Source organism: Nicotiana tabacum, chromosome 9 (genome assembly GCF_000715075.1).
Source record: "Nicotiana tabacum cultivar K326 chromosome 9, ASM71507v2, whole genome shotgun sequence".
Taxonomy (NCBI): Eukaryota; Viridiplantae; Streptophyta; class Magnoliopsida; order Solanales; family Solanaceae; genus Nicotiana; species Nicotiana tabacum.
In genome coordinates, this window is record NC_134088.1 from 36,215,219 (window position 1) to 36,233,281 (window position 18,063).

The 18,063-nt window shown below is 38.0% G+C and overlaps 1 protein-coding gene across 4 annotated transcripts; it reads left to right on the top strand.

Annotated features, from left to right (window-relative positions):
• Positions 1-3,031: 3,031 nt before the first annotated feature.
• LOC107831938 (putative inactive purple acid phosphatase 28) lies at positions 3,032-11,578 on the top strand. 4 transcript variants are annotated; one of them, XR_001658463.2, is made up of 7 exons: positions 3,032-3,346; positions 3,436-3,583; positions 6,396-6,823; positions 7,106-7,153; positions 7,364-7,837; positions 10,568-11,003; positions 11,343-11,578. XR_001658463.2 is itself a non-coding variant. In XM_016659734.2 (6 exons), exons 1-6 carry the CDS (start codon positions 3,161-3,163, stop codon positions 11,346-11,348), a joined length of 1,290 nt encoding a protein of 429 aa, XP_016515220.2. In that variant the 5' UTR covers positions 3,034-3,160; the 3' UTR covers positions 11,349-11,578. The 4 variants fall into 4 exon arrangements, 2 of the variants coding, with proteins under 2 accessions (XP_016515220.2, XP_075077716.1); XR_001658464.2 differs by lacking the exon at positions 7,106-7,153 and having other exon boundaries at positions 3,034-3,346; XM_016659734.2 differs by lacking the exon at positions 10,568-11,003 and having other exon boundaries at positions 3,034-3,346.
• The last annotated feature ends 6,485 nt before the right edge of the window (positions 11,579-18,063 follow it).

Consider the following 18,063-nt stretch of genomic DNA (forward strand, 5'->3'; position numbering starts at 1 on the left):
GCCGAAGGGTCGACATCAACACTCACAAATAGTCTGATAATCAGGTGGAAATATGATTAATATACGAAATAATGCATGATATACACAAATGAGTATGAAATCTCAAGAAATAAAGTTCATACAGAATTTAGGCATGCTTTATAGATAAGGAGATCAATTAAGATATCAACACCTCGATCCTCACATCAAGACATGATATGCGTCAACGACATTAATATGCATGCTCAGAATTCATTTTCATGACAACGCACAGCACAAATCCATGTGCTTGCGAGCCAAAACCTAATTTATATGCACCTTTTCTTTATTTAAGAAGATCCAATCCAATTATCAGTCCCGATGCAGAAAGGAGTAAATAAAGAAGAGTACCAACAAGCACCAAAAATCCAGGTTTCCTATGCTCATAAGGCCCAAAGTAACATGAATAATCACCTGACTCCGGAGGGATGAACCAATATCTAAGCATTGATCATTCTACATTTAATGATCAATAACCAAAAATCAATATCTGTAGTGCCAAACTCATTAATTTTCTTCAATAACCAGCTCTCCACTCATACATATGTGTACTAAATAATATACTCCGTAATAAAAGAGCACCGGACAATAACAATAAGAATACGGATAAAAGTTCATATGGCTTGAAGATGACTATGGCTAATCATGTAATTTAATTTATCACAATGGCTCAATAAGCTATTAAAGCATGCACAAGTTTAATCATATTGCTTAACATGAGTCATTTAAGCCATATAACCACCAAATCATAGAGCAAAAAAGATAAGTGTATGACAACGAATTAGTAATAAAGCTCAATATGGAAAAACAATCCTCTATGCCCAAATCAACAAGTCATAACCTTAAGAATGCTCCTAACCATATTCATCAATTATCACATAATCATATAATCAATTGAGACATGGATAATAACTTCACATAATCCAAACAAGGCATAACATAAGCCAAATCTACCGGATATGGTCAAAACCCAGCTACGCACATATGCTCGTCACCTCGCATATACGTAGCTTCTAAATCGAGCAACAAGTTGCAAATAGATCACCTATGAGAAGAATTTCCTCTTACAAGGATAGCTAAGAGACTTACCTCTATCAAGTAATAGATTCAACCTTCCAAAATCGACTTTCCTCTCAAATGAACCTCCAAACGACTCGAATCTAGTCAAATACAACTCAATAATATTAAACAAAGCCATAGTCAAGGGATAGATCCCGACTGTCCATAATCCCACGAGTTAAATATGTAATTAAATTCCAAAATCGGGTCCAAATTAACCCTTAAATTCCCAAAATATACCCTCTTACATTGTAGACAATAAGCCCAAGTTTTACTTTAAAATTTCAAGTTTTAGGTGTAGAAATCTATGGGGAATCAAGATATAAAGCTAAATCCAAGTGAAAATTCTTTACCGCTAATGTAGTAGTAAAATTGCTCTTCGAAATCTCCACATCTCGAAGTCTAGGGTTCAAAATATGAGAGAATTGGTAAACTCCCGAAATAAATCACTTAAGTGTTTTGCCTAGTGATATGCACCGCGATCGCAACATCCCTTTTACAATTGCGAAGGCCAAAAAATACACCCAGCTCCTGCTTTACTTCGCGAACGTGAAGTCCCTCAGCCTACGTGAATGCGAGCCTTGCTCTGCGAATGCGAAGGCAATTCCTTTGCCTAGCACCACACCATCGCAAACGCAGCCCCTTGCACGCGAATGCGATGGTCCTGCCTCCCAGCCCTCTGCGAATGTGACACCAACACAGCGAACGCGAAGAGAAAATCTCACCTACTAGCTCCCCTTCTTCGCAAACACGAGATAAGTTATTGCGAAGCACTGCTCAACACTAGAAAACCAGCTACTCCAAACCAAAGGAAATGGTCTGAAACACAGCCGAACCCCCAAGACTCTATTCAACCATACCAACAAGTTCCTAAACCTAATCCAAACTTATCCAAAAGCTCAAAATACCACAACCAACAACAAAACAAAGAATCGACGCTCAAAATCCATCTCTTAACTTCAGAAACTTTCTAACTTCACCAAACTCGCCTGAATCATGCCTAAATATTTCAGATTCCAACTAAACTTTGCACAAGAGTTCCAATCAACTAAATTAATCTATCCAAAGTCCCAGAACACCAATCGGATCCCCGATAATATCAAAGTCAACTCCCCGCCAAACTTATGAACTATCAAAACCTTCAAATTGAACTTTCAGCAAATAGACCAAAAACCTTCTAGGAACCTCCAAATCCAAATTCGAACATACACCTAAGTTCTAAATCACCATACGAACTTATTAGGACCATCAAATCACCAATTTGAGGGCGTTTACTCAAAAGTCAAACCTTGGTCAACTCTTACAACCTAAGCATCCAAAAGAGACTAAGTGTTCCTAATCACTCTCAAACCTTCCCGAAATCAAACCAATCATCCCCGCAAGTCAGAAAACAACAAACAAACATACGGAAAGCATAAAATAGGGGAACATGGCACAACTACACAAACGGCCATTCCGACTTCCACAACTGAAGCAATGAGGTTGTAATAATAAGGAGAAAAGTATATTTCCTAGAGAAGAAGATTAAGACATTCACCCATTAATAAAATTAAAGAATGTGCTTATGTGCAAAAGCTTGAGCTAAGCTTTAATGGTTGGGAAAATTTTCGAAAATTCACCCTTCCGAAAAATTTGATTTCACGACACCAAAAATTTATAATGTCTTGAATTTTTTGCAAGTATCGAAGAAAGGAACCAAACACCTGGGTGGTATGCAGGTATTATAATACCTAATTCATCCAATCAAACAAGCCCCAACATTATTTGCTACAAAGCTGTAATTTTAAGAAATTAGCTTAAGAAACAAATGGACTGAAATGGCAATTTTCGAAAATGACGGTACTGTTGTCAAGAAAATGTATAGCCAACACCAGTTTTTGTCGGAAATCTTGGTTTAGATCGTACAGGTCTGAGTAGTCTATCCAAATTAAGTGAAGTGGTTAATCACATTTAACGAGAAAAAAAAATAAACATAAGAAAAACCTCCAATTGAAAATAATAAACAAGTCAAAGTAGGTAGCTTAGTGAAAATGAAGTCTATTATCTTTATTGCTGCTTCTCCATTTGGATCCTTAAACAAACTATGGAATCTGCAACGAGTTGGATCCACTCTTTGTTGTTCTTCAGCTTCATTATTGCTTCTTTACATCTACTAGACAGACTGATTATCTCAAGTAAACTAACCACCGACCAAAATATCCAGCTGATCAAGAAGCAGCCTCAGCTGCCTCTGCATTTCAACTCTGATGGAACCTTCAAAATTCTGCAGGTTATAATAGGAACTTACTAGGAAAATTAGCTGAATTGATCAGCTGTTTGTTACTTTGTTGTAATTTTGTTTCAGTTTGATGGTTTTAGGTGGCGGATATGCACTACGGGAATGGGATGGTGACTCGGTGTAGAGATGTATTGGAGAGTGAGTTCAATTACTGTTCCGACCTCAACACTACTCAGTTCTTGAGGAAAATGATTGAGATTGAAAATCCAGACTTGATTGTATTTACCGGTAATAAGTTTAACTTTTCCCTTCTGTTAATAATCAGAGTTCAGAACTAAATCAAGTATGTATTTCTTATTGTTCTTTCCTTTTCGGAACCATAGGAAACTGTAACCTTTATGTATTGCCTTGACGTTATCTGAAGTAAGAAAAACACTTTCCTTTTCAGGGTGTTCACAGCAGAAGTTCTAATTTAAGATCAATTTTCAGTAACTTCCTGCCTTTCCCCAAATGGTATAATAGAGATTCAGAATATGCTAAATCTAGCGACCTAAGTAAATTACTGTCTTCTCACGTTATTGTTTATCGCATGTTTTCTTTGTAAATCAAACTCGGCCAAAGTAAAATTTAATTTCAATCATCTTTTATTAGTGAATTTACTTGTGTAAACCTTTCAAAGCCACTCCAGCTTAAGATGAAAATTATTTATGAAGATTTCTTAAAATTGTTGTTGGACCCCTATTGAATTGTGAAACTCTTTCCCTTCAATGAGCTGAACTGCTGAAGCAATATTTAGACTTAGGGCAGGGCCATTAGAATTTATCTATAGCCATCGCATTTAAGAGGTATGGGGTGATTTGTTAAGTACAATGTTGATAGATATAAAGTTCACTCAGAAAAATAAAATACTTTCAGGAAGACCAATAAAGTTTCATTATTACAGGATACGACGGTTTGTAGTTACGGATCTGATTATTATTGTTTTTCCAAGAGCAAGTTCCTCCTATTGTCTTCCAGTTGGATCTAATAATCAATACTTTTGGTTGTTAACAAACTTGGAGCAATTGATTAAGATTTGGGAAGATTGTCAATCACATTCAAAAACTAACTCGTGACTGAGAATGGGAACTAACTATGAAGCTCTCTCTGCTTAAAATATTAGCCTTGTGTTGTTTCAATCTCTCATCCTCTTTGCAGAACTTGATACAATTTAATCTTGCTCTCATATGTATGATTGTGTGTTGGTTCGTATACAGGTTGCAGGGTTAATCGTGTGGCTTTTGAGTCCTCATGTCTTGTACTGCCTTTTCCGTAGCCACAATATGGGATTAATTAAGAAACTAAACGAATAATAGGGTGTGCATGCTAAATATCATTAGGTGATAAAGGAGTATTATATTGCAGATAGCAAGTATTTGGTGGCAGCGAGACGGGGCTGAAGTTTCTAAATGAGAAAAAAAAATCTTGGAGAAAGTTAAAATAGGAAGGTATAACTTATGAGAGTAAGAGGAGGCAATGGTTGAAGGGTATAATTTACATAAGAGTACAAGCAGGGAATTGTAGGTTTAACGAGAAAATTGACACTGTGAAGGGGTGCATGATTACTTGCTGTCCATACAGTACCATAGACATAAAGGTTACTAATTTATTATTAAAGCAACACCGAAGGTTCAAGCAAGGGATGTGGATTGAGTCCAAGTTCTGGACAAAGAGGGGGCCTTTGTGTTTTCATCTTTCCTAAATCGATCGATCAAGATCCCGGTGGCAATGTCGAAAGCGTGATAGACCGGGTCAAATTGAGGAGCTTGCGGTGGAAATAGGTTCCTGGCTCGTCAACCGAATGTCTCACCTAGAGACTCCCAACTTGAGTCCCAGAACCATAGCCATTCAACGGGATTCAAGAAATGCCAAGGCTCAAAGACCGCTAGGACATGGAACAGTACTTTAAGGCAATCAAGGTGAATTGTAAAAAATATCTAAGCCAAGCTATTGAATCCAAGCCTAGTGAAATCAATCCTCCAAGCCTAATCATACAGTGACAAACTTTTAAGGAACAGCCATAGAAAGGAAGTTAAACAAAGCTTATTTACAGCACTCACTATCGGTGATATATGAGTTTCTTCGTCGTTTACAGATTGAATTATGAGCACTCACCTTTCCTTTCTTTGGCTAGCCCAACCAAAACAAAATTAATTTTTATTTTTAATTAATAAAAAGAAAGTTAAGGTGTATTATGCTCGACAAAAAGTTACATAAAATCCACCCACACATGGTGTTTACACCAATCCAATGAATGCAACACAAGTATGTTTCATACACACATTTATCACTTAACCACGGATGTGTATTCTAATTTTAATTTTTAGCTTCTAAGATTAAATTGCTTGGTTTAATGGAAATATCCTGCGTATAAGTATTTAGCAAAGAGTTATATAGGTCATTTTTACGATTAAGTAATCCACATCTCAACATTTGCATTGATACTTGTGCAATCTCAGGAGAAAACTTTTCATTTACAACTAACAAATTATAATTGAAAAAACAAGAAAACAGACGTCCACAACCTATTTAAAACTTCTTATAATTTCACTGTCATGAGAAAACAGGTGATGAAGTTCACTTTCCTATCATTTTGCTTGTTAACACTTGAGTTTCATTGCATCCTGATGTGCACAGGCACTTCCAATCTTTTGGATCAAATTTGGGCCAGTTTAACTTGATTAGGTCATTGATCTATGATCTTTGCTATTTCGCTCTAGTCTCACTCAGTTATTTGAAGGGAGAACTTGTCAAAATCTGTTTTAGCTACATGGTGCTTCTTCTGTAAAGAATCCTTTGAATGATGTAGGGATGTACCCATGTCTTTGTTTAGGTTATCCTTGTGCAGGACATGGATGTTTTGGTTTAAATAATAGGTTATTTCATTTTAATTTGAAATATTCTAATGAGTCAATAATGTATGAAACTCTCATTTCTAATCTTATGGTGGCTGAGATTATAGAATTCTAATTTGCAAATATATTAGTGTAAAAGTCCAGGTGCATTCTTGTTGTGTGTTCATCTGTACTCTTTGTAAAGCTCACTTCACTTTGTTATACAGGAGATAACATCTTCGGAGCAAGTGCCACTGATGCTGCAGAATCTTTGTTTGAAGTTTTTGCTCCTGCTATAGAATCCGAAATTCCATGGGCAGCAGTTTTAGGGAACCATGATCAAGAATCTACCATGAATCGTGAGGAACTTATGTATTTAATCTCCCTGATGGATTATTCTGTGTCACAAACCTTCCCATCAACCAAAGTTACCTCGGATCCAGTAAAACAGCAACCAATAACAAATATTGATGGATTTGGCAACTACAATCTTGAAGTGTGGGGTGCACCTGGCTCATACTTTAGTAACAGCAGCATTCTTAACCTATATTTTCTAGACAGTGGAGATAGAGCTGTTGTCAATGGAGTTCGGACTTATAACTGGATCAGGGAATCTCAACTAAGTTGGCTTCATGATATTTCTAAAAGATATCAGGTATTGTAATGGCAGACATTAGAAGGAAGCATATATGTTTTCTCTCTCTCTCTCTCTCTCTCTCTCTCTCTCTCTCTCTCTTTCACACGCACACACACACACACACATGTGTGCCTGTGTCCAGCATTAGCCTTCCATGTGCATGACTTAGTGATTCACTGCTCAGCATTCTATCTCAATTTTGCCATTTCATAGAACTTTCTGTTCTGTGTTTTCGTTAATTGTTTCTGCTCTGACGAGGTAGGTTTAGCCTATTCAGAATTTAGTAGTAACATTTTGCAGGTCAATACAATCACAGGGACAGCATTAGCCTTCCATGTGCATGACTTGGTGATTCACTGCTCAGCATTCTCCTTCCATGTCCACCATTAGCCTTCCATGTGCATGACTTAGTGATTCACTGCTCAGCATTCTATCCCAATTTTGCCATTTCTTAGAACTTTCTGTTCTGTGTTTTCATTAATTGTTTCTGCTCTGACGAGGTAGGTTTAGCCTATTCAGAATTTAGTAGTAACATTTTGCAGGTCAATACAATCACAGGGACAATGGAAGAATGCTGATCAATCAGTCGAGAGTTCTCTGCCAATGATGCATCCTGCACTAGCGTTTTTCCATATCCCGATTCCAGAAATTCGTCAAGGTCCCATAAAAGATATCGTTGGCACGGACCGGGAATATGTGGCATGTTCGTCAGTAAACTCCGGAGTTTTGAAGACCTTTGTCTCAATGGGAGATGTTAAGGCTGTTTTTATAGGTCATGATCATACTAATGATTTCTGTGGGAATCTAGAAGGTATATGGTTTTGCTACGGTGGATGCTTTGGATATCATGGTTATGGTGTAGCTGGATGGCCTAGAAGAGCAAGGGTTATACAGGCAGAACTTGGAAAGGGAAAAGAGTTGTGGATGGGTGTGGAGAAGATCAGAACATGGAAACGACTTGATGATGGTGTACTGACCAAGTTTGATGAGCAAGTCTTGTGGGACAGACAATCATTAGCATGGAAGTATCAGGTATAGACTGTTCTTTCTGTTGGTTTTCTTAATTGCTTTCTCAGCCTTTTTGCTAAGATATTCTCCCTCTGTCCTGATTGATGTGGCGGTGTTTGACTCGGCAAGGAGTTTAAGAAAGAAAGCAAGACTTTTGAAACTTGTGGTCTAGAACAAACCATAGATATTTATGTGGCTGTAAATCAATTCATTGAGGGTAAAGTAGGAATTCTAAAGATAAATTGTTTTTAAATAAGAAAAGGTGACATTCTTTTTGGGACTGACTAAAAAGGAAAGAGTGCCCCATAAATTCGGACGGCAGGAGTAATGTATCTGATTTGTGTTTTTTGTCTTTTTTCTTTTCATCTTGCTGTAGGTAGGATATATTTCCGTCCAGAATTGCAGTTACCTTTTGTAAACATGCATGGATGATATGTTATATCTTATGAATGATTGAGATTGAAGTGCTTTAAGCTTTCAGAAAGTAGCACTAGGCTTTTAAGGCTTTTGTGGGTCGCACTTGAGCTGTTCTAAAAGAGAGAAAACTAGAAGTGCTGTGAATCCCTGGCCAAATAGATACTTCATAATTTGTGGTCTAGAGAGGTTCCACTTTAATAGGGTACCTAAAAGCATGGGGCCAGAACAAAGAAGGAAAAAGAACAAATTGTTGCAGTTATGATCTTTGTTATATAGAGTCGTTTATGGGTGTGTACCCGATCCTACACAGATGTAAGATGTGCAAGTATGTGATACACAAGGATGTGCACCATTTTTTCTAGTATTTAGTGTAATTGAGAAATATCGCAGAGTCAATACCTGTATGACACCCGTTTGACGCCATTACATCAAGACCCATGAAGGATCTAATTAACAACGGTCGTGATAGTTAAGACATCCCTTTATAGCATTTTTGTGCCTGTTGATTAGGAACTTGTACATCGTTATGGATGATTTACCTTATTAAAAGTTCAGTCAGTTTATTGCTAAGTTGCTCGGACACGGGCGTCGGTGTCCGACACCCTATGGGTCACAAATGACGACACGAACCTGTATGCGTCGTCAAATTACAGTTTCGACCTCGTTTGCCCGGTTTTGAGCGGATCTAGGGGTCGGATCCTTTGAGATGTAAATTCTAAGATACGGGGATATGGATCCTTAGTACAGATATGGGTGGGGGGATCTGGCCAAAAATAATTCAAAAATATAAAAATATCTCTAATGTATGAGAAATTTTGTGGAAGACTCACGTATAGCTTGTAAAGTGTGGATTTCTTTTCTTTTTTTCCCTCAAATTGTAGATAAGTAAATGATTGATTTCCTAGATAAGGTATGCTATTTTCTTCAAATTTACCCTAGTTTTGGTTCTGATTTTGGGAATCAAATTGTATCTCGTCTCGAATGTTTTCGTCTGTCGTGGTCAAAGTACCCAAAATTGTTTGACCAAATCCGGTACGAATGTCATATTCACACCCATACTAGTGTCGTGTCGACATGGGTGCGGCACCTAAACTGCTGTGTCGGAGCAACTTAGGTTTATTATTCTTTTTAACTTTGCTCATATCTTTTAATCAGAAAACAATTAATGTATCTATACTTTTAAACATTTAAAATTTTAGAGATGGTAAAGGAGTAGAAGGAAAACCAAGGCACAAGTTAATCTTATCTGATTTAAATCTTATCTCTTAAATCTTATCTGATTTATTCATTTATTTGTTAATTTATGGGAAGCAAGCTAGAATTTGATACAGAAGCAGTATTTCTTAACTAGTCTTCTTTGCATAACAACAACTACTACTTCTGCGCCTCTACGCAAAACTAGTTGGATTAGCTATATGAATCCTCTTCAGTAATTATGCTTCATTTGGACCCTTTCCATTCTGCTACTCAATAATGTCTTTTTAAACAGATTAGAATTCTATAAAATTAGAATTCTCTAGTTCTGCTACTTAATAGTTTGTCTATTTTAGGACAGACTAGAATTCCGTAAAAACCAGAAATTCACTGCATCTCACGCCTATGTCTACAGTTCGTCAGTTCCTACACTCTCAAACCAAATAGAGAAAAGTCATGTCAAACACCGACCAAAAACTCCTATCAAGCACTGGATGCTAGTGCGAGTGTGCCAATAACAACTAACCCTAATCCCAACTGGTTGGTATGCCTATACAGGTACATTGCTTCCTAAGTCCGTAGGGACAAGTATTCTTTGCATTTGAAAATTTAAAAGTGATTCAATCCCATGAGTGAGTTTTTAGAAAGTTTCAACACTAATTACCTCTAATCCAACTTGATTACATCATAGCATTTAGTATTCTTTTTTATTTTTTTCATTTTGCCTTAAATTCACATCTTCAGTTTAAATAAGTAACACGGTATAAGCATGCAACTTTACATATTGTTTGGTACAGAAAGTCTTCCCATTCGGAACACTTGGTAAGCGTACTTTTCAACTAAGCATATCAGAATAGATCTCAAGGGTCTAGAGAACTATTAATCTCCTTCATCCTTCCAAACATTCCGTCTTGAGTCTGACTGACCTAACTATTAAGTTATCAGCCTCTTTGAATCTTCATTAGCAGAATTTTTTGTGAATAACTCAAGTTAAAGTCACGAGAGAGCTCTTCTTTATCTTCGATCCACTTTATCAGATCTCACGTTTGGTACCATGGGTGATTGATTATTAAATTAATGTTATCAGGTTGGTGATTTTCATCACTTGGAGGGGGTTAATTAGTGGTTGTTTTTTTATGATAGGGGTGGTACGGAAAGCGGGTGAGTGGATAGGGAGAAGCTGCTCAAGGGAGAATTGAAGATGATTGATAATCAGTATGAATGTATATGGACAAAGTAATCTAGGAGAAGCATTGGAGGGTGAAGTTGGAAAACAGAACAAGAGGAGATCACTCTTGGTAGAGGCGGATGGAGCTTATATATTATGAACCCATTAATTTTAAATCCTATATCTGCCTCTACTCTTGGGAATAGGAAAAGTTTGTCTATGAAAAGCCAAGAGTTGATCCACATTTGAAATATTATTTAAAAGAAAAGAAAGAACCTTGACAAAGTTTGGTTCAAAAGCCGCCTGAGCCACCTTATCCGTGTATGAACCTTGACGAATGACGAAGTCATTTAAAACTCGTGAATGTCTGCTACACTGTGATGAACAAGTGAAATTGAGAGGTTAAAGAAGGTAGGATCTATGGTCAGCGGAAAATTTCTTTTCTGTCTCATATATAATTTGGCTTGCTAAACTATGGCTTCAGTCAGATTAAGATCTTTTCATGAGAAACAAATGTGAATTGTAAGTCTAAGGCACCATATGTTCATCATTCTCGATGGAAACTGATTAATGATTATGTTACAATTGTTTCTCGAATAAAAAAGCAGTAAAATTAGATTATTTCGCAATAATTCCCCTTTTTCTCCATTGCTTTTCTTCTTCTTTGGGGACTGGAAGGGTGTTCTCCTTTTTTCTTTTTCCCGAGAGGATTTACAAGCACTTACCTCCCACTATTGTTTTCATTTGCAGGATTGACTCGATATGGTCGATGTACGTTTTTGCAATTTTTTAGCTGGCTCTTGATTTGGTTGATATTTCCACGTAAAACCCTTTGCAGTTTGAGGGGAATTTATTTCAATTATGTAACAGTTTGAGTTGTAATGTCCAAGCCTTGCAATATTGCTGCAAGAGTAGGCTAGAGAGTTGTAACTGTGTTGTTGTGAACAAAAGAATTAGTATCAAGTCTGTTCCACGTTTTACGCTGATTTGACAGAGCACACTTCTTTCAACTAACTTACTGGAGGTTTATGGCAGGTTGCTCTTTTACCATAAGTAATGTCTAAAACATTTGCCTAAAATTATGTGTGTGTGTGTGTGGGTGGGGGGGGGGGTGTTTATGTTACATGAGTTTTATAACTTAACTGTATTGGTGGAAAAAAAATATATGACACGTGGAGGAATGAATGTTAAAAGGTGGCATTTGGATAAAAGCAATAAACAGGAATGATGAGGCGTGGTTAAAACACCCGTGGGGTTGTTTGCAAAGATATCGTATCTGACAATCGGGAAAGAAAAGATAGTCATGGGATGCATGAAGACTACAAAAGGGGAAGATTCATTGATGGTTAGGAATATGGGGAAAAAATTAGCATAATCCCTGATTATATGCGATTGTCTATTATTACCATAATTGTTATGGAATAATTTGAGTAACGGGCAATTAATGCAGTTAATGTTAGTAACGGACAAGAATTAAGTGAGGAAAGCCGTTACATATTGTATCTTTATATAAACTTCCCTTTCCATATTTTGTACAAGAATCAAGGAATTTACAAATATATGCAATCAGTTTTTTACTCTTATTTTCTTGCTTGATTGAAGATTCTTACTCTCAATTCTTGGAAGAAAGCTGCGATAATTAATAAGATTTCCTTTCCTTTACTCATTGACTATTTAGCTTCTATTATTTCTAGTTCTCGTATATTTAGAAAAGTGAAGTAAAATTGGTTATTAGAAACCCGATTTATTTCTATATTTGCTTTGACTACTGAAATTATTTTTTGGTTAAACAAATTGGTTCCGTTACAGGGAATTTAATAATTTTTTTACTTTCTGTATTTTATCTTTAGCAACAAAATATGTCTACGACTAATGAAATTATTCAGGTGGGTGAAGAAGAACAAGTAAGACAACAAGGTGGAATTTCACCACACCATACACCCACGACTACTCCACAACGTTCACGAAAAAATTCATCTGAAAGATCTGCTAATTGTAACGCTAGCCAGCAAATTGACGAACCAACAAATGAGCAAGATAATTTGAAACAATTTATCGCTCAACAGATTGGTGAAGCTTTGTGTGCATTTGCAAGTGGATTACCAAGTATTGTATAGGCTCTACCACCAGTGAATACAACTGTTGAAAACCCTCATTTGGGTTTGGAAAACTCAGGAAGTGGTGAAATACAAAATAATTCGGAGCCGGAGAGTCAGGTATACCAAATAATTCTAATTTATAAAATTTGGTACTAACTTTGCAGAAGCAACTCAAGGAACAAAATGAGCGGATAGAGTAGATACTAGGAGTACCACCCATGATTAACGGAGTGGATATTGACAAGTATTCGCAACAACCTTGGAAGCCGAGTGCATCACCATTGCCAATTCCCATGAAGTTCAAGATACCTTATATCCCTAAATATAATGGAACTACTGACCTGCGAGATCATGTTACCGCATTTACTACAGGAGTCAAGTGCAATGATTTAACCAAGCAGAAAATCAAATCTATGTTGGTGAAAAAATTTGGCGAAACCCTCACAAAAGGCGCATTAACTTGGTATTCACTCTTACCTGAAAATTTTATTGATTCTTTTGCTGAGCTTGCAGATTCATTTATTAAAGTACATTCGGGAGCTAAAAAAGTAGAAAAGAGGATGGAAGATATCTTCAAAGTAAAATAAGGAAGTACATAATTGCTCAGGGAATTCGTAGATTGATTCCAGTAGGAGAGAATGATGTTACCACGTGTACCTAATAATTGGGCAGCTATGGCATTTGAAAGTAATTTGAATGAGAAAATCTCAGAAGCCATGAGAAGATTAAAAGAAAGCCTGCGAGAGTTCGGGAGTCTGAGCTCTTCTCCCAGCCTAAGAGACAGCTAGTGCCATAGGAAATACTCCGGCCAGGGCCACACTCTCCATGAGTCCAACCAGGCGGAATAGAGCATCCGGAAGTACAGGAGTAGCAATGAATCTCTCCGGGACCTGAGCGGGTCTAACTAGTGCGATCTGAACAAGGATCTCATCCTCATGCTCTAGCCGAGGATTTGTAATGGGTGTTGCTGCACGTGCTCTAGACTGAGCTCTGCCTGTGCTTCGGCCCCAACCTCGGCCCCGGCCCCTACCCCTGGTAGTGGCTGCAACAGGGGGCTCTGGCTCCTTCCCGACTGTAGATATTGTGCGTGTTCTCACCATCTGCGAGAGAACAAAAATAGAATGGCTCAAACTTCAGTTGTAGAATAAAGTCGCACGATAGAGAGAAAAAAAAGTGGAATTTTCCTAAAGCTCTATAGCCTCTTGAAGATAAGTACAGACGTCTCTGTACCGATCCTCCAGACTCTGCTAAGCTTACTCATGACTCGTGATACCTAGGCAACCTAGTACTCTAATACCAACTAGTCACGACCCGGAATCTCAACCTCAGGATCGTGATGGCGTCTAATATTTCACTTTCTAGGCAAGCCAACGTTAGTTAATTACTTAACAAGTTTTAAAAATTTAAATCAAAACATTAATAATAATAACTTGTGATAGTCTGAAATAGATATGATAAATACCATGTAGCGTAGTCTAAACATATCCCAGAAATCTGGAGTCACGAATACATGAGCATCTAGAGTACTACAGATAAAGTTTGAACAACAATACAACTGTTTGAAATAAGGTAAACAGTAAAGACAGAGTGGAAGGGGACTTCAGGGACTGCGAATACCAGCAGCTCTACCTCAAGTCTCCTGCTGAATGCCAGTCCGATCAAGATCTTTTCTACATGCCGTTGGGACCAACACCAGTATCTGAAGGCCAAGAATCACAATGGGGACTGCTGGTGCCTCAACTGGTCCCACCGGCTCAACCACATCTAGTACATGCTCGTGAGCTTGAGCAACGGGTGGCTCCATAGGTGCTGCTCTAGCTATAGTACGAACCAAACCTCAGCCTCTACTGTGGCCCCGGCCTCTCGCAGTCCTAGCTGGTGGTACTGGTGGTCATCCGCCTGATTTGGTCGCACGTGTCCTCACCATCTGTGAGAGAATAAAAGAGTCAAGTTCAAATTATTGGAAGTAACTAATCTGCACAACAAGAATACAAGAAAGTGAAGTTTTTTAACAGTTCGGTAGCTTCTCGAAGATAAGTACAGACGTCTCTGTATTGATCCGCAAGACTCTACTAAACTTGCTCATGACTCGTAATACCTACCTAGGGTTCTGATACCAACTTGCCACGACTCAAAATCCTAATCCGTCTTGATGGCGCCTAACATACCGGCTAGGCAAGCCGAAACATAACAATAAAGAACCAGAAATACATAAATTATAGAAATAACATAAGTTTGAAACCTCAACGTAATAAAGTACTGCCAATACATGGTAAATTTCCGAGAAACTAGTAAATACGGAGTCACGAGCTCTACTACGAAATACAAGTCTGAAAAACTAAATAATAATACTATTTGAACTGAAACAATAGTACATAAGAAAAGACAAGTCAAACTGCGGCCAAGGATGCAGATCTACCTCACCTCTCGATGATCAGTCCAACAAAAAAATCTACTGCTGATAATAATTGGTCCCCATACCTGAATCTGTATAATTAAGTGTAGAGTGTAGTATGAGTACAACCGACCTAATGTACTCAATAAGTATCGTAACTAACATCGATGAGGTAAAAGAAGCACGAATTATAAATGATACTAGCTATAACCTGTACAATCTCATCATTTTAACAGGTACAGAACAATAATGAAATCAAATCATGAAACACAAGAAGAAGCATTTGTATGTGTAAGTGTACAGTTACTCAAATACTTTGTTCAGTCAATGTTCAGCATATAGAGATGATATGCAGTTAAATCAAGTAATTAACCACGGAAATTGTATGTAAAGATGAAATGCAAAATCCAAGCAAACACTGGCCAGAATTCCTCAACCTTTCCATATCCGTACCATACCATTGATCAGTTTTCCTCAATATTCGCACGTACACTATCAAGAGAGAAACATGAGAGGATGACCCTAGGGGGATGAATCCATATCCACATGCAAGCACGACCAATTCAACGTGCTACCAGCCCGGCGTTATCACGTGCTCAATATCATAATTCGCTCGGCGTAGTCACATGAATAACAGTACAATCTGCCCGGCGTGGTCACAGGCATATCAACATAATTCGTCTGGCGTGGTCACAGGCATAACAACATAATTCGCCCGGTGTGGTCACAAGCATAAAAACATACTCCGCTCGGCGTGGTCACGGGAATAACAGTACAATCCGCCTAGCATGGTCACAAGCATCCCGTCCAAATTATATCACAGAGAAGCAAATATACAAAAATACATGTATATGATGAATGAATAACAGATCTCATACTCGTGGATATAAGTGACATGCTGAAGTGTAGGAATGTGTATAGTGTGCTATCATAGCTCAAACCGGCTACTTCATCACAGAGATAACAATTATCAAGTTCATTCAGAGATTTAGCCTCTATGTAACCTCAAACATGGCCCAAATAATTCACAACAAGGTTACAAATATAAGAAACATTATATCTTAAAGCATAACAGTAAATTCTAGGAATATCATAGCCTAAGTACTACCCGAGCATGGATAAATACTCCAGTGTTAGCACATGGGCTCAAACCACACACATGTGCGCACCTATAGCACGTAGCTATCACGAATAATTTAGGCAACTAGTGCCTCAACCAAGTTTAGATAAGATACTTACCTCAAGCAAGTCAAATTACTTCTCTAACAAACCCTTCACGCGTGTATCAACCTCCAGAAGGCTCGAATCTAGCCAAAATAATGTAATACTATCAATAAAAGCCATAGGAATTGATTCTAAATGATAAATCTAAGATCTTTAACTAAAATCAAAAAGTCAACCCAAAACGTCAACCCCGGGCTCGCACCTTGGAACCCGACAAAATTCACAAAATTGAAACACCATTCGATTACGAGTCCAGCCATACCAAAATCATTTAATTCCGACCTCAACTCGACCTTCAAATCCCACATTTTTTATTTTTGAAAAGTTTCCACAAAATCCCCCATTTCTTCACTTTAATTCACTAATTAGATACTAAAAACAAAGATGGAATCATGAAATAATAACAAGTCAGAGTCAAAAATATTTACCCCGATCCAAATCTTGAAAATTTCCTCCAAAATCACCCAAAACCGAGCTCTACAACTCAAAATATGAAATAATATCCTAACCCTCAATTTGGGTTTTTATCAATCTGCCCAATTACCCGCGTCACGATCGCGAAGAACAAAAATAATCTCAGCCCTCAAATAGCCTACGCGAACGCGAACATCCAGTCGCGAACACGATGCTCACCTGCCATGCCCCTACCCGAACGCGGGCTCCTCTACGCGATCGCGTAAGCCTGACGCCTAACGCCCCCAGCTGACCTCTCCTCTACGCGAACGCGTGAACCTTCTCACGTCCACGATGACCTGAGACTCACAAAGCTACATGAATGCGAGCCTACTATCATGAATGCGAAGCACAAATTTCTAGCTGCCAATAACAACTTTTCGCGACTGCGTCCCTATCTTCGCGATCACGAAAGAGGAAACCAGATACCAGAAATCAGCAACTCCTCTAAGTCCAAATGAGTCTGAACTTGATCCGGAACACACTCAAGCCCCCCAGGACCCCATCCAAACATACCAACAGGTCCTAAAATATGATATGAATTTAGTCGAATCCTCAAATCACATCAAACAACATCTAAATCACGAATCACACCCCAATTCAAGCCTGATGAACAAATGAACTTCCAACTTCTAAAACTAATGCCGAATCATACCAAACCAACTCAAATTGACCTCAAATTTTGTACACAAGTCATAAATGACACAACGGGCCTACTCCAACTCCCGAAACAAAAATCTGAGCCCAGTATCAATAAAGTGAACTCTCGGTCAAACTTCTCAACCTCCCAACCTTCAACTTTCTACCTTTCGTCAATTCAAGCCAAAACGACCTACGGACCGCCAAATCAACATTCGGACATACTCCTAAATTCAAAATCACCATACGAAGCTATTGAAACCATCAAAACTTTATTCCGGAGTCGTCTACACAAAAGTTAAACTCCGATCAACTCTTTCAACTTAAGCTTCCAACCTTGGGACTAAGTGTCCCAAATCACTTTGAAACATCCCCGAAACCAAACCAACCACATCTGCAATTCACATAACCATAAATGAACATGGAAGAAGCAATAAATAGGAGAACGGGACTACAATACTCAAAACAACCCGCCGGGTCGTCACACCCGGCAAGTCAAGTAACCATAATACATATATATAAAGCATCAAATAGGGGATACGGGACCGAAATACTCAAAACGACCGGCCGGATCATTAAACCTAGAAGTAGTTAAATATTCCGCATCTGCTTAGATACTTAAATTTCTGCTATGTTTGTGATGATGGAAAGATTTTTGTTG

What these genes read in the sequence shown, in the direction of transcription:
- LOC107831938 (XM_016659734.2), top strand. Translation starts at nt 3,161, where the DNA reads ATGGAATCTGCAACGAGTTGGATCCACTCTTTGTTGTTCTTCAGCTTC. An exon ending in GAACCTTCAAAATTCTGCAG is followed by an intron (nt 3,347 to 3,435) that starts GTTATAATAGGA and finishes TGATGGTTTTAG; the next exon opens with GTGGCGGATATGCACTACGG. An exon ending in ATATTTCTAAAAGATATCAG is followed by an intron (nt 6,824 to 7,105) that starts GTATTGTAATGG and finishes AACATTTTGCAG; the next exon opens with GTCAATACAATCACAGGGAC.